The sequence below is a fragment of the Netta rufina genome (genome assembly GCF_964035555.1).
Source record: "Netta rufina genome assembly, chromosome: 11".
NCBI classification, from domain to species: Eukaryota; Metazoa; Chordata; class Aves; order Anseriformes; family Anatidae; genus Netta; species Netta rufina.
The window spans coordinates 20,406,626-20,419,833 of record NC_140134.1 but is presented as its reverse complement, the minus strand read 5'-3'; the positions used below and the strand labels follow the sequence as shown (position 1 = coordinate 20,419,833).

Sequence of the window (13,208 nt, the reverse complement as noted above, 5' to 3'; positions counted from 1 at the left end):
CTTTTACAAGACTGTTACCAAAGCCAGGTCCTCGTCACATAGAAAAAGCTTCAGAGAATGTTTGTTTTACCTAGCAAGGATTCTTTGGAGTTTTATTTTCTTTGCATCTTGTTCACAATCCTGTGAGGTACTGGCATCCTCTGCTTGTTTTACAAATGAGTGTAACAGCCTGTTTTGTCCACATTCTCATGCACTTCATGCAATTTAAATGATCATCTGCATCTTCCAGTCTCTGCAAACCCAGCACAGTTTGCTCAGCAAAGGTTTTTGTAAAATGAATCCACGGACAAATAAATCACAGACTTGCTACCTACTATTTTTTCTATAGCTATGATTAGTGGGTTAACAGTGAGAATGTGTTTCCTTTCTTTTGTGATGGAACCAGTGAGCTGTATCAGTATTAGAGCTGTGGTACTGACATTCATTCCAACAGAAGCAAGGAAAGTGAAAATGGCTTAATGAGTTATCAGATACCCATCTTAATCTGTTACAATTAACAGACACTGAGACACTTGTGAAAAATCACCAGATTATATTTTGGATGTAAACACCCCCCTTTCTTGCCAAATTGTACCTAAATTGACTTCTTTCACTCCTGAAAATAATAAGCAGGCCTGGAGAGACAAAAAGTTAGAGTCCATTTAGGGACTGCACAGAAGACCTTCATGTCATTTATTTTCTTGTTAAACTCAAAAGGCTGCCTGTCCTCAAGAGAGCGGCAGTGGCTGAGCCTGGAAATGTTTGGCTATATCTTTAATGAAGTTACAGACATTGTCCCCCTGCAATGCTGATGCTGCCTCCTTGGGGAATACAATCCAAACTTTAAATGCAGTGCAGGAATGTAGTATCTATTACACTGAACAATAAAAGCTGAAACAAAATCATATTACGTGTCATTACTGGATTCTTTTTTGATGTTGGTTTTTAATATATGTGTTCCTATTTTTAGAGTTTTATTCTGAATCTTGTAATAGTAACCATTCCATTTTGGTATAAGGTCTTTTCTATTAACAGTGATCAAAGTGAAATATTTCATTTGAGTTAGAAAAAGAGACACTTGAGATAAATGAGGTTCTGCTGTATTTGGAGAGCTGGATGTTTCTGATATATGATGTGACTTACAAGGTTAGAAAATTCATTGCACAAAGCAGTTCATTTATAAACAGATAATAAAATAACATTAACATTAAAAGTTTGGAATACAATTTTGATCCTCTTTCAAAGACATTCTAAACAAATACCATGAGTGCTAATGAGGCTTATAAATAATAACTCTTTAGGTGTTTGTTTGGTTTAAAAACTAAACTGTTACATTGTTTTCTTAAGAACAAATTAAGATATTTGGGAATTACAGAATTCAAATACAGAGCTGCTTTATTTAAATAAGGAAAAGCTCACTTTCTTTTTGTAGAAGGAACGCTGCTTTTCTTCCTTTAATTAATTTAGGGATAAGCTGAGGCTCTTAATGTTCTCAAGAAGTCACCAAACTGAATACAGAACTCTTTTGATTTAAAAACCCCGTCTCTTAAGGACTGCATTTCCTTAAGCAGTTTTACCTTTGACCATTTCTGTTGACTAGACGCCCTTTTCTCCAGTCCTATTTGTTCAGTATTGCCATGTATCAAAAGTGTAGAGAATGAACAAAGGAAGAAAATTGCAACCTATAAATACAGTGCTCAGTAGAACTTGTCCTCTGTAATTTGGTGTTATTCAAATCGTAGCTAATGTAGTATTCTAAAGGCAGCTTTTTGAAGATAATTTTGAAGATATTTTTGAAGGTGATTTTGTTAAAACCATCATTTTGTTGAGCCTAATACTTGATAGTTCACATCTGTTAGTACATCTCATATTAAAAGAAAGTTCTGTTGTACTTTCAAAAAAGTTCGAAGATCTTGGGTTCTGAGCATTAGGTTTTTAGACTTTTGTCCCATGAGTACCTGCAAGTTGGGTGTTCAAGACACTTCTCCATGGAGAAATAGCATCTAGGACACGTGTAGTGAACATCTCTCCAATGGACAGAAGTATAGCTCTTGTCTTTTCCTTGTCAGCCCTCTTAATTTCTGGAGTAAGCTTTGGCACTGGTGTTGTGAGGCTTTCAAACAGCCTGCAGGTAGAGAACAGTCACTCATAGACTTAATTCATTTCATGAAGAACATTAAATCATGTTAATTATCGTTAATATAACTTACGTGGCTTAAGACTTGTCTTTGGGTTTAGCAGAACTCTAAGAATAATTTCAAAGCTGAGCTATTACTCCCATTGGGAACTTGACTTCGAATCTGCTAACAGCAATACGTGTCCTTGAACTAGCTTAGAAGGCTTTGAATCAGGAGGTAATTTCAGATCAGCTTTCCTGGCTATCCCTCTGCTGTTCTTTCTGCTTTGTGATGACTTCTTTATACTGGGCTGTATATCAGTGCCATGCAGAGCAAACCCCTTAACATTCCTTTTGCTGCTCTGGACTACGAGGCAATGAGCCATGTGTTTTTTAGATGATGATATGAAGATTCAACCTATTTTTAGGGCAATCTTGCCAGGAGTAAGACTAATTTATAGGACTTTTGATTTGAGCATTGGATTATATGACGATGTAAATGTCTGAAATGGATATTTGAAAATATTTTTACTGACTTAACTTTTAATAGATTAACATCAGTTAATCTTCTAAATGCAGCTATATTTACAAGCAGGTTCTTATTTCTCATCTATTTTGTTTTTGACTGATGGCATAGAGCAGCTCTAGGCAAGCACCATACTTTGGTTTCAAAACCCCAAATGAGTAATAAGAAGGTTTTACTCAGTATATTTAATAGGTGAACTGTAAGATGATGAAGAGACCGCACCTGATGAGTTTTATAGAATCTATTTCTAGCTTCAACACAAATATTTTTATTTCACGTTCACTATTCTGCATAGTGTGACCCAATACATTGACCTCTGTCATTCTAAATGATTCCTCTATCTAAGAGTTGAAAAGTGAATTGATTTTCCATCAGTCATATAATAAGTGTACATGTATGCCTGAGATCAAACGTACTATATTGACACATGTATACCCTCACTTAAATAAATCAAAGGGGCATATGGGTGTTGTTCCATTTGCCTATAGGCTGATGAGAGAACAGTCTGTTTTAATACCTGTGGTATTTATTTTGTTAGTACAGATAGGCAGCCATAAAAATTATCAGCATCAGAAATGTTCTGTGGAAGAATCATTGGTGCTATCAACACCTTGCACCAAACTGCACAGTATTTGGATATGCACAAGAACACAGATGAAAAGGCCTAAGAGGATGTTTATTTTTTCAATATTCTCTGTAATGACAATGCTTTCCTTTCTTTATTTAGGTACAACAATGGTGGCCCATGTGCTTTTATGGTGGATTCTGAAAGGACTTTTTCTGTCTTTTCTGCTCACAACTACTCTGTCCCTAAACCCAGATGATCCAAATGTTTGTAGTCATTGGGAAAGGTAATGTAAAACATGCCTTTTTTTTTTTTTTTGACTAGCCATTTCAGATGCGTACGTTTAAAAGGCAAAGTAAGAGCCATCATAAAAGGCAAAATAAGTGCTAAGTACTGTCCTGATTCACAAAAGAACGTGGATCTGCATGAAAGACATGGCGTGCCCGAGTTCCTTTGTGTATTTGCACCATCCTAAAAGAACTGGTTCAAAATCTAGAGTTATAGATCAAACAATGCTGTATTACCTGTCTGCTTCGTTGTACTTTGGAAAGCTCCTCCGTAGTTTCAGCAACAGGACTGCACAGATATTTTTCATTTACCTTGGAGAGATATAGAGAAACAGTGCCCTTGTTCTGTCTTGCTTTTTTTCTGGTTGTTGTTGAGCAAGACTGCTGGAGCTTTGGACTAAGTTTTAAGCCCTTCCTGGTGCAACATGCAGGCTTATGCAGTATGTCCTGAACTTTGTGGCTTTATCTGCCAAATTCATGCCAGCATCAAAGAGCAGCTTCATGAAAGCACTGAGAATTAAAGGGCCTGGTAATTCTGTTCTCTCTATTGTTAGTGTCCTAGTCCTAAAAGTGGATCTGTGCGAGACAGTTCTTACAAGTACTTAGAAAACCACTGGCTTTGATAGGGTTGACATTCATGCAGGGTCTGTTTGCAGAGGCTGAAGTTGCTGTACTCTTAGGTTCAACTTGCTAAATTTGCTATTCTATTCTGTGGTTTGGTTCCATGAATTACTGGACACTTTAGCAAAATAACCCCCTTAATGAGTAAATATGGAAACATACTTTAATGGCACTGTGTTTTGATTTTAGAAGCCTTAACAAGAGAATTAACTGCTTGTAGGTAGCGCAGCTGCAAAGCAAAGACTATAGATGTTCAGGAATAGGATTTTGCAGTCTGTGTTTTGAGGTGAAGTGCATTCAGAGCACAGGAATAAAATATTGATTTTGTCTGAAGAAAGTCAGCAACCTAGAGACCCAATCAAGGAGAAACAAAAATTAAATACCAAAATTGATTGGTTGTACTGACCAAGATGACTTTGTTACTTAGATGTTAATAAATCAAAAGGAAAAGACTGTTAGAGCAATAGTGGGATAACAAACAGGATCATAAAATAATAATCAAGATTTGTGAGTGTTGCTGTTTAACATTAATAATGAACAATATAAGTATTTTACATTTTGGCATTAGTATTAGTGGAAAAAAAAAAAAAAAGCACTATTGTTAAAAAAAAAAAAAAAATTGTGACAGAGGACAAAAGCAACATCTAGTAGGATCTTGGCTCATCTAGAAGGGACATGACAAGCAGGGCAGTAACAGCCCAATATTCGATTTCAAGCCAATCAGCCACTCCAAGCAAATGTTGTGGTGTTCCCTTACGGGTACAATCTCACGGGGCTTAATCACATCAACAGGCCCATTGATAAGAAGGAAATCACTTGGATGATTAAGACAATCAATATAATGAATGACTTGGAGGATCTAATTCCTGGGTCTCGACCCTGCCTTGAATGATTTCAGTGTGATTCTCTAAAGGTATTGTATATCCGATAAAGTAGAGCTTGTTTCCAGATAGGAACCTGAGATTACGAGTCTCTTAAGCAGTGCACACACAGTTACTGTAGAGCAATACAATATTCTAAAATAACTGAGATGAGCAAGTCAATTAGATTTGTGTTCCCAAATCATGTGCCAGTCCCAGACGCTTTAAATACAGTCATAGTAATTAATAGTACCTGATGCCTAAATCAGCAGTTTTTGGGGAAGGAGATTGCTGAATTGTAAGTATTGTTGGAGGTCTGTAATTCCTAATCACTTTGTCCAGTTTTTGCTTATATCTATGAATTTGTACAAATATGGATAATTACATTCTAACCATATCTCAAAGGGTTCCAAATCTAGATACCTGCTAACTCATGATGTTACAGTTTTCAGTTAGTTCTGAGCTTGTTTCTGTTACAAATTAAACAGATTAAATTTGTGCAGTTCAAAAATAAACACTCTCGAGCCTTTTACAAATTATCCAATTTGATTGGTGCACCCAACATTTGAAGTAATGATGCTTCTTCATCAAAAAATGAAGTGTGAAGATCCCATCATGCTGACAAAACACAGCAGTGCTTAGTTAATATGAGCTCTTATTAGCGTTGTGGAATACAAGCAAAAATTAACAGTCTTAGACTGGAAGGCAACTGAGTCATTTTAAAGACATGATGCTTAACTCTCTTCTAAAATTTGTACTATCTACTTAACCAAATGCCCTTTTCATCTTCTAAAACAACCATGAATTTTAGTAACATGTTTCTTTTCCAGAACTGAGTGGTTTATTACTCAGCCTATAGTTCATGAGTATACTCAGCCAATAGTTCAGTTACGGAGCCCACGTTAGAAGCATTTCCAAAACTTTCAGGAAAAGCTGTGGTTTAAAGAAGCCCTTTTCTTGTTTTTGGACAAGGCCCAGAGTTTCTAAGATCATTGATTTAATTATTTCTCATACTGGAATTAGATGAGTAGCATATACAGGGAACTGAAGCTTTTCATGTTGCATCTTTCACTTTCTTTCTTTGCTCCTAGCTATGCGGTGACAGTACAGGAATCTTATGCTCATCCTTTTGATCAGATCTATTATACAAGATGTACCGACATACTGAACTGGTTCAAGTGTACTAGACACAGGTAAGAGTTGAACTCTGGATTTTTTTTATTTTATTTTGGTTTTTCATCTCTTCACATAACTTCTTAGTTATCCAAGCTTTTGTGGTAGTCTAACAAAGATATATACAGAAAGATGTGTTTGGTACAATAACGAGGGTCTTTGGCATTCCACAACATTAAGGTCGAGAGATTTTTGCATTAAATTTGAGCTGACCTTGCTGATATGCAGAAATGAATTGTTTATTCCTGAGGAAACTCCTTGCTCTTGCTTTAAGACTGGGGCTGCTTTGTAACATAGCAGTCCTAGGAAGGGCTATGGTGATTGACTGTCATGAGTACTGTGTTTATAATACAACTTATATTTCAAGCTTCAAAACAAGTATTGATTCTTTTTTTATTGTGTCTTTTAATATCAAAAGCTTTCATGCATTTTAAAATAATTATTGAATGCTATCCTTAGTATAATTTAACACAAATATAATTCCAACAGTGGGCATTGATTTTCAATATTGTCAAATGGCTTTCTGTCTTGCAATTTAGAATAAGTTATAAAACAGCATATCGAAGAGGACTAAGAACTATGTATCGGCGAAGATCTCAGTGCTGCCCTGGATATTACGAAAGCGGAGACTACTGTATACGTATGTACATAGCTTTGATTCAGATATGTCAATTAAAAGCGAAGTTTTGGAGGAGATGTAGATAAATTAAAGATGTATTGCTATAGTAATAATAAGGGTGGATTTTCAGATCTGCTCAGAACCTTCAGGTCCAACTGATTTCAGTTAGAACTGCAGACAGAGGACATTTCGACTGTATGCATCTCAAGCACCATAGTAAAATTTTTGCCAAAATTACTGGGGATGGAGTTAATAAAGTTCATGAGTACTTTCTTGAATCAGACCTTATTTTGGGGAGTATTTTTTCTGAGTATACACTAACCTTAAAGGACTGGAGGAACTGAGAAGACTTTCAGGAATGAACTATTGTATAATTTTAAGAGGCATAAAGTTACTGCCTCTTAACTTTTAAAGTTCTCACTCCAGGTAAGAGCAGTTAAGACTCCTGGTGCTTCATACGCTTCCTGTGAATAATTCTGTTCTTTTTAAAGCTTCACAAATGTCAGAAAAGCAATGTTCTGACTGCACTGAATAAACAAACAAAAAGCTTGGAGTGTGCTTTATCAGTATGAGGGTGACAAAAAAAGAAAATGGATCTTTCAGCAATAGCTAAGAGCTTTGTTAATTAAAAATGTCCTCTACATTAATATCATGTTTCCAATATTGCATCTTGCTAAGTCTTCTGAAACAATATGCATTTGCTAGGAATCTTTTGTCTAAATCTTGTTAGAATGAGATTTTGATGCAAGAAAAACACAAGGAGATTTTGATCAGCATCAGAATGCAAATTTTATAGACAGATTTAGAATGCCATATAATAATTTAAATATGAAAATGATACTATTATCCAGCTAACTTTAAACATCTTGACACACTGCTTTAAAGCTATTTTGACATAGTTTGTTGGTGTTTTCATCTGAGTACCTATCTTGTACTCATACTGTAATATTGAGCACATCAAAAACATGAATGGGCCCTAATCTCATTGTAAGTGACCTTTATGGCAATCAGTTACAAAGAGGCTTTGGACTGTGTAAAATTACCAGTCCTTTGAGATAAGGCATTGGAATTAGCCTTATTTTACAGACAGGAATAATTTAATCTTTCGAAGTGCAGAGTGCTGTGACTCAAGTCCTGAAAAATATTTAAAGGGACCCATGGTCTTAGCATAGGGAGGATTTCAGCAACGTTCTTGCCTTTAAATTTTGGAAGTGCCAATGTTGGTTCAGCAGCTATTGCAGGTACTTGTTATTATCAACATTAACCTTGTAGCTCAAAATCCTGCCTGTCACAGAATATATTTATTTTCACTTTCCTCTGCAATCTATTAATTATAATAATAATTATTTTTAATTGTCATAATTTTCTACTGTAACAACAGTAGAAATCTGTAGAATTTCTGATTCTTTGAGAAGGTTCATAGGCTATTAGCATTTATTTTCGAGTGCTTTTTTTCTGTGTTAATGCTCGATATCTCTTCCTGTTGCTGCCTGACCATGCAGGAAAGGTTTACTAATACAGAACAGACAGTAGGTTTTTGTTAAGACCAAGAATTTCATGTATGATAGAGTGCAGGTGACGCTTACATTATCTGTTGTTTACATCTGCAAGAATCATGTTCTTAAATTTCATTATCTGCATGGTCACATGTGCAAAGTTCATGCCTCAGGGACATTTTCTGTTTATCCCCCTTCCTGGGAGATCTGAGCAGCAAGTGTAGCTGAGAAGGAAATGATGTAAAAAAAGAAGTTCTCTGTCATGGCTGATATAGTGGATACATGGTCGTGTTATTTTAATACCACAGGAAGCCATCTTACAAAAACAAAAAACCTCTGGCCCTGCAACTAAGAACTTGAAGGCGCAATAGTATTTAGCTAAACTGATCCTTCCTTTTCCCTTTTGTTTCTTCCACAAGGCCTAGTCCCATTAGTCGTTTGTTTGTTTGTTTTTCCTTTCACCATATGTTCCTGCTCCAACATACAAATTCTCCTATTCATCATTCTTTGGAGTCAGCAGTGAATTCCATTTTCATTCCTTGTGGCACCTCTCTGCTTTTGCCTCTTTCCCTAGTTTTCTTTTCCCATTTCTTTCTTTTCTTTAAACCAATATTTTCTGTTCTTTCCTGACAATCTAGTACCCTTGTCCCACATTCCTCTGGCCGTGGTCAACACCTGCTCCTTTAAAAGCAGCTGGTACAAGAGAAAGGTCGGGAGATACTGTAAAAATCATCCTAGTTGCTTGTGCTGTTGTAGGGCAGCGTGGCTGGGAGATGAGTGTTCTTCCACTAAGCTTCACTGACGTGAAGGAAAGGAAGTTCCAGCCCTGCAGAGAAGGTTCTCCTCACTCAGCCAGCCCTTTAAAATCTATTCCATTAGCAATCATGGAAGCCACTACAACATGGGGAGGAGAGAATACATCCCGCAGTGAGTCTGATGATCAAAAGAAAGTTTGATTAAAAAACAGAGTGTAGATTAAAGGCTAATTGGTTCTTCTTTCATTAATAGCAGCCCTTATTTCTTACAGAAGTTAAACAGCTTTGTAATTAACAGTGACATGTTTAGACTATTGAAGGCTGGGTTTAAATCTCTATTAATGACTCTTTCTTGGATTTTAAATCAGGAATGAAGGCTTTCAGCTACTGTTTAGATCTTTTCCCTTCTCATTTACAATTTTTTTAAAGGAATGCCAGATATATGTGTTTTTCTTTGTTGTCCTGTTGGGACTTTCTTAATGGATTAGGTCTAATGTAATTTAGATTAGATATAAGGAAGAAATTATTTACTGAGGATGGTGAGGCACTGGAAGAGGTTGCCCAGAGAAACTGTGGATGCCCCATCCCTGGAAGCATTCAAGGCCATGTGGAATTTGGGCACAAGATCAAATCATTTCAATTTTTGACTGATAAGCTGTACTTGTAGCCAGTTCACTACTGCTTAGGCTAAAAAGTTTTGCAGTATGAAATTGTCTTCTTTGTGCCTATAAAGGGCTTGGAGTATATTTGGGTTGTAATGGTATTCAAAAATACCACCTGAAAAGTGCTTTAAATGCATATCTGCATTTTTTTTTCCACTGATGTTTTTAGAAATGGTTTCTACCATTCTGGTAATCTTGCAAAACGATTCTCCATCTCTGAATGTGCTTATACATGGCATAGCTTTTCACTGAGCTGTCCATGAAAACAAACAGCATACAGTGGACAGTAAATCAGAGTAACTGTGATTTACTATACATTGTTTGCTAAGGTAAGCTTTTGGCAGAGCAATAGCATAAACTGCAGAAGGTTTTTTTAAACAGCCACAGGGTTCAACTACCCTTCAAGGTTTTCATAAGGATATTTTAAAATTATATTGCCTAGATTAGTATCTGTAATACTGTATCTGAATACTTTCCTGCTCAAAAACAAAACCAAAAACCACCAAAAAGAACACCCCGGGATTATCGCATGGCTCTTCCATGAATTTGCTCTTTCAGTAGATCATAACTGAATACTTCCCTTTAAGAACATGTCAGGTGGAAAGATCCCCTCTGTACTAAATGGATACCTTTTTGTCTGAAAGGGCAGTGTTTTCTTTGATCTGTCCAGTTTAATCTTATTCTTGCACTACAGATTATACAAAAGAGAAGTTTTTTCTTAAATAACAAAGGGTCAGAGACCCAAGAATCAGAACAAAAGATGGGAGACCAAGCAGCATCTACTTATATCTGTTTTTATGGCAGAAAAACAGCAACCATAAAACACAAATTTGGGAATTCACCTTTTCTTCATTGGGTGAGATACTTTAGGCTTTAATGGTTTTATTTTTCACTCTCAGATGTTACACTCTCTTTCTAATGTATAAATCTATGCAATGTGACAGGATTTAATAAAGACAAGATTAGTGATTTAACAATCTTATTTGCTGTCATTTACCTGCCATTCAAAGCTGACAAAATTCAGTCGAGTTATAAATTGTCCATTTCATGGTTCTTTCCTTTTGTGGCCAAGGTGTTATTGATCTCAGATTGTTTCTCAACATTCAGCTTTCCACATTGCAATTGCCACAACCATCATTAGGTCTCCTTGACGTTGACAAATCTTTGTATAGAGAAATTCCTGGTCTCACTGGTAGAATCTCAATTTGTCGCCTACAGTGGTAGCTCACTCAGACCACAGTTTAGAGACATTATTATATTTGCATGTGGTTATTTTTCCACCTTTTTAGCTTAACCTGTCTGCCACCTTTCATGAATTTCAAAAATAAATGAAGAGTGGTGTTTTAATTGCTGACTTAGTGAAATTTTCCAAATTTGGGACCTGATTCCTTTCAGTTTTAAATATTTTAATTTTTTATTTTTTTTTACAAACAGAATTTTAATGTTTCATAGATTCTGTATGCAATGCACAATGTATGCCTTTCTATCGTAGCAATGTGAACATTCCAATCAAATTTACAAGGTTGCATGTCTAGTGTAGTTTTTGTAATCTCTGAAAAGGCTGCCTTAGTGGAGCCATATGGCTGGATTGTTAAACATCTGTACCATAGAAGTAACAATTCCAAAGCTTCCTGCCATCTGGATGAATTACAATGCTTGCAATTCAATGCATATGTTGCAACAACACACCAATACTGCAGTGAAGTGTACTTAGGATGAAAAGAAAAATAATGGCTTGTGTGATCAGTGCAAAAGTTCTACACTCTTAGAAAATGTTGAATCAGCATCTTAAACTTCCTGAATATTCATAATATTTGTTCATATGTCAGATTTGTTGGTTATTTTCACTTTATAAGGCAGTATCTCATTAACATTTCGAAAGAAATGTTGTGGTGTTGTCTTCCCCCCCTCTTTCTCACCTCAACTTTAAATTCCTTTGGCCAGCATTCCTGTAACTTGAAAATTTATTGTTTGAAATCTGCTGGACTTAGGAAATATATTTTTCTTATCTTTATAGACACACATTAAAGCTAGTGCTAGTGCTTTCTTTAAGAGCCTTACTGTTACATTATTCAAGTACGGCATTCTGTACATCAATAATGCAACATAAATTAAGGGAAAATGATATAGCAGTACATAGATACTTTGTATCAGGGGACAGTCTCTTTTTCTCTTTCTGATTTCAGATGTCTGAGTGCAGGAAAAGGTGTGGAAGGCCATTCTGCATAGCGTTATTAATTATAGAATTGAAATGACAGTAGGAGACACTTTGAAATTCCTCCTGTTATGTGCATTTGAGATGACTCCGTACGTCTTTTTCCAGAGAAGAATATGGGGAAAATAATTTGGATCCTGTGTTCCCAACTGAGGGGAAGTTTGCCCAGGCATTAAGAAATTCAGCTTCAGGTTGTAGTAGTAGTAGCAGCTGGATCAGCAGTCTTACCACTGTGTAGTGGTAAAAGTCCCTATTTTCTATTGAACAAGAGGTGGGTTGGTTAAAAAAATGACAGCAGGAGCATGCAGCAGAACTGACTGCACTCAACAACTGCCACCATACTGCAGGGGCCATACAACACTGCCTAATTTACCATTGTGCAGAACACAGTGGAGCAGGTCATGGCTTTGTGTATTCATTCTGAGCTTCTTGGGAGGCAGGTGAGCAGGAAGAGAGAGACTGGCCATATTAGTGGGTCAGTCCATCTGGTGGCATAGACATACTGGGTTACTATTCAGCCTGAAGATAATGGGGAGACCGCTTTGATGGAAAGGTGAAAAAATCAATTCTCATCTCCCATCCATCATTTTATATTTGCAGTCAGCTTCTGGATGCTGATGGATTTGCAAAGGTGCTGGTGGGGAGTACTAATGAAATAAGGGCAGGACTTCTGAAAGAAATGCAGTAGAGGCAGGAGAAGCAAAATGCTCATGCAGGGGAATGAGAACAGCATAAAGGCAGAAAGGAAGGTACGCTGAAGCTATATAATGTCTCAAGGGGCTTAATAAATATCAGAGGAAAAATTATGCAGGCATTATAGTTAGAAAAAGATCTAGGCTGTTGCTTGAGTAGCAGTAGAAAAGCTTTTCTGGCTGCTCTGGGCAATCTCAGTTTGATCAGTATAAAGGGATGTGGGGAAAGTAGACAAAGAAGGAGGCACTGGATCCAGGGGTACTCACTGGTAGTCATGCTAATGATCTAGATGCCTGGAAGCTTTGACTGGAACAGGAAAAAAAAAAGTATAAGAAGCTGAGATACGAATTCATTGTTGAATGCAAAGAAATAGCTATTAAATATCCTTTAATCTGCCCATTATTAACAAAGGCAGGTTGGTCCCCAGCTACTGCAAATCAGCACAGATCACCATGTGTAAGTGGTCATCTTTGGTTACTTCATCCTCATTTTGACGTATTCTTTAACATTCTGTTTCCTTCCACTTCCTCCTGCTTTTGTGCACTTCAGTGATGTTAAGGTCACTTTGCACTGATCTAGGTTGGAGCAGAGGGCATTGGTGCTAACCCACACTGGCTCAGCCCTTCCCCTGTTGGTAGCAT

At 36.6% G+C, this 13,208-nt stretch overlaps 1 protein-coding gene across 2 annotated transcripts in view; it reads left to right on the top strand.

Annotated features, from left to right (window-relative positions):
- Window positions 1–6,691: 6,691 nt before the first annotated feature.
- Window positions 6,692–13,208, top strand: part of MEGF11 (multiple EGF like domains 11) — a gene marked incomplete at its 3' end in the record, with an annotated part of 188,964 nt that continues 182,447 nt past the window's right edge. For both annotated transcript variants that reach the window (XM_084293131.1, XM_084293132.1), the window contains exon 1: window positions 6,692–6,767. In XM_084293131.1, the coding sequence (XP_084149257.1) occupies window positions 6,707–6,767 (61 nt within the window). In that variant the 5' untranslated portion in view covers window positions 6,692–6,706. The remainder of the gene's footprint in view (window positions 6,768–13,208) is intronic.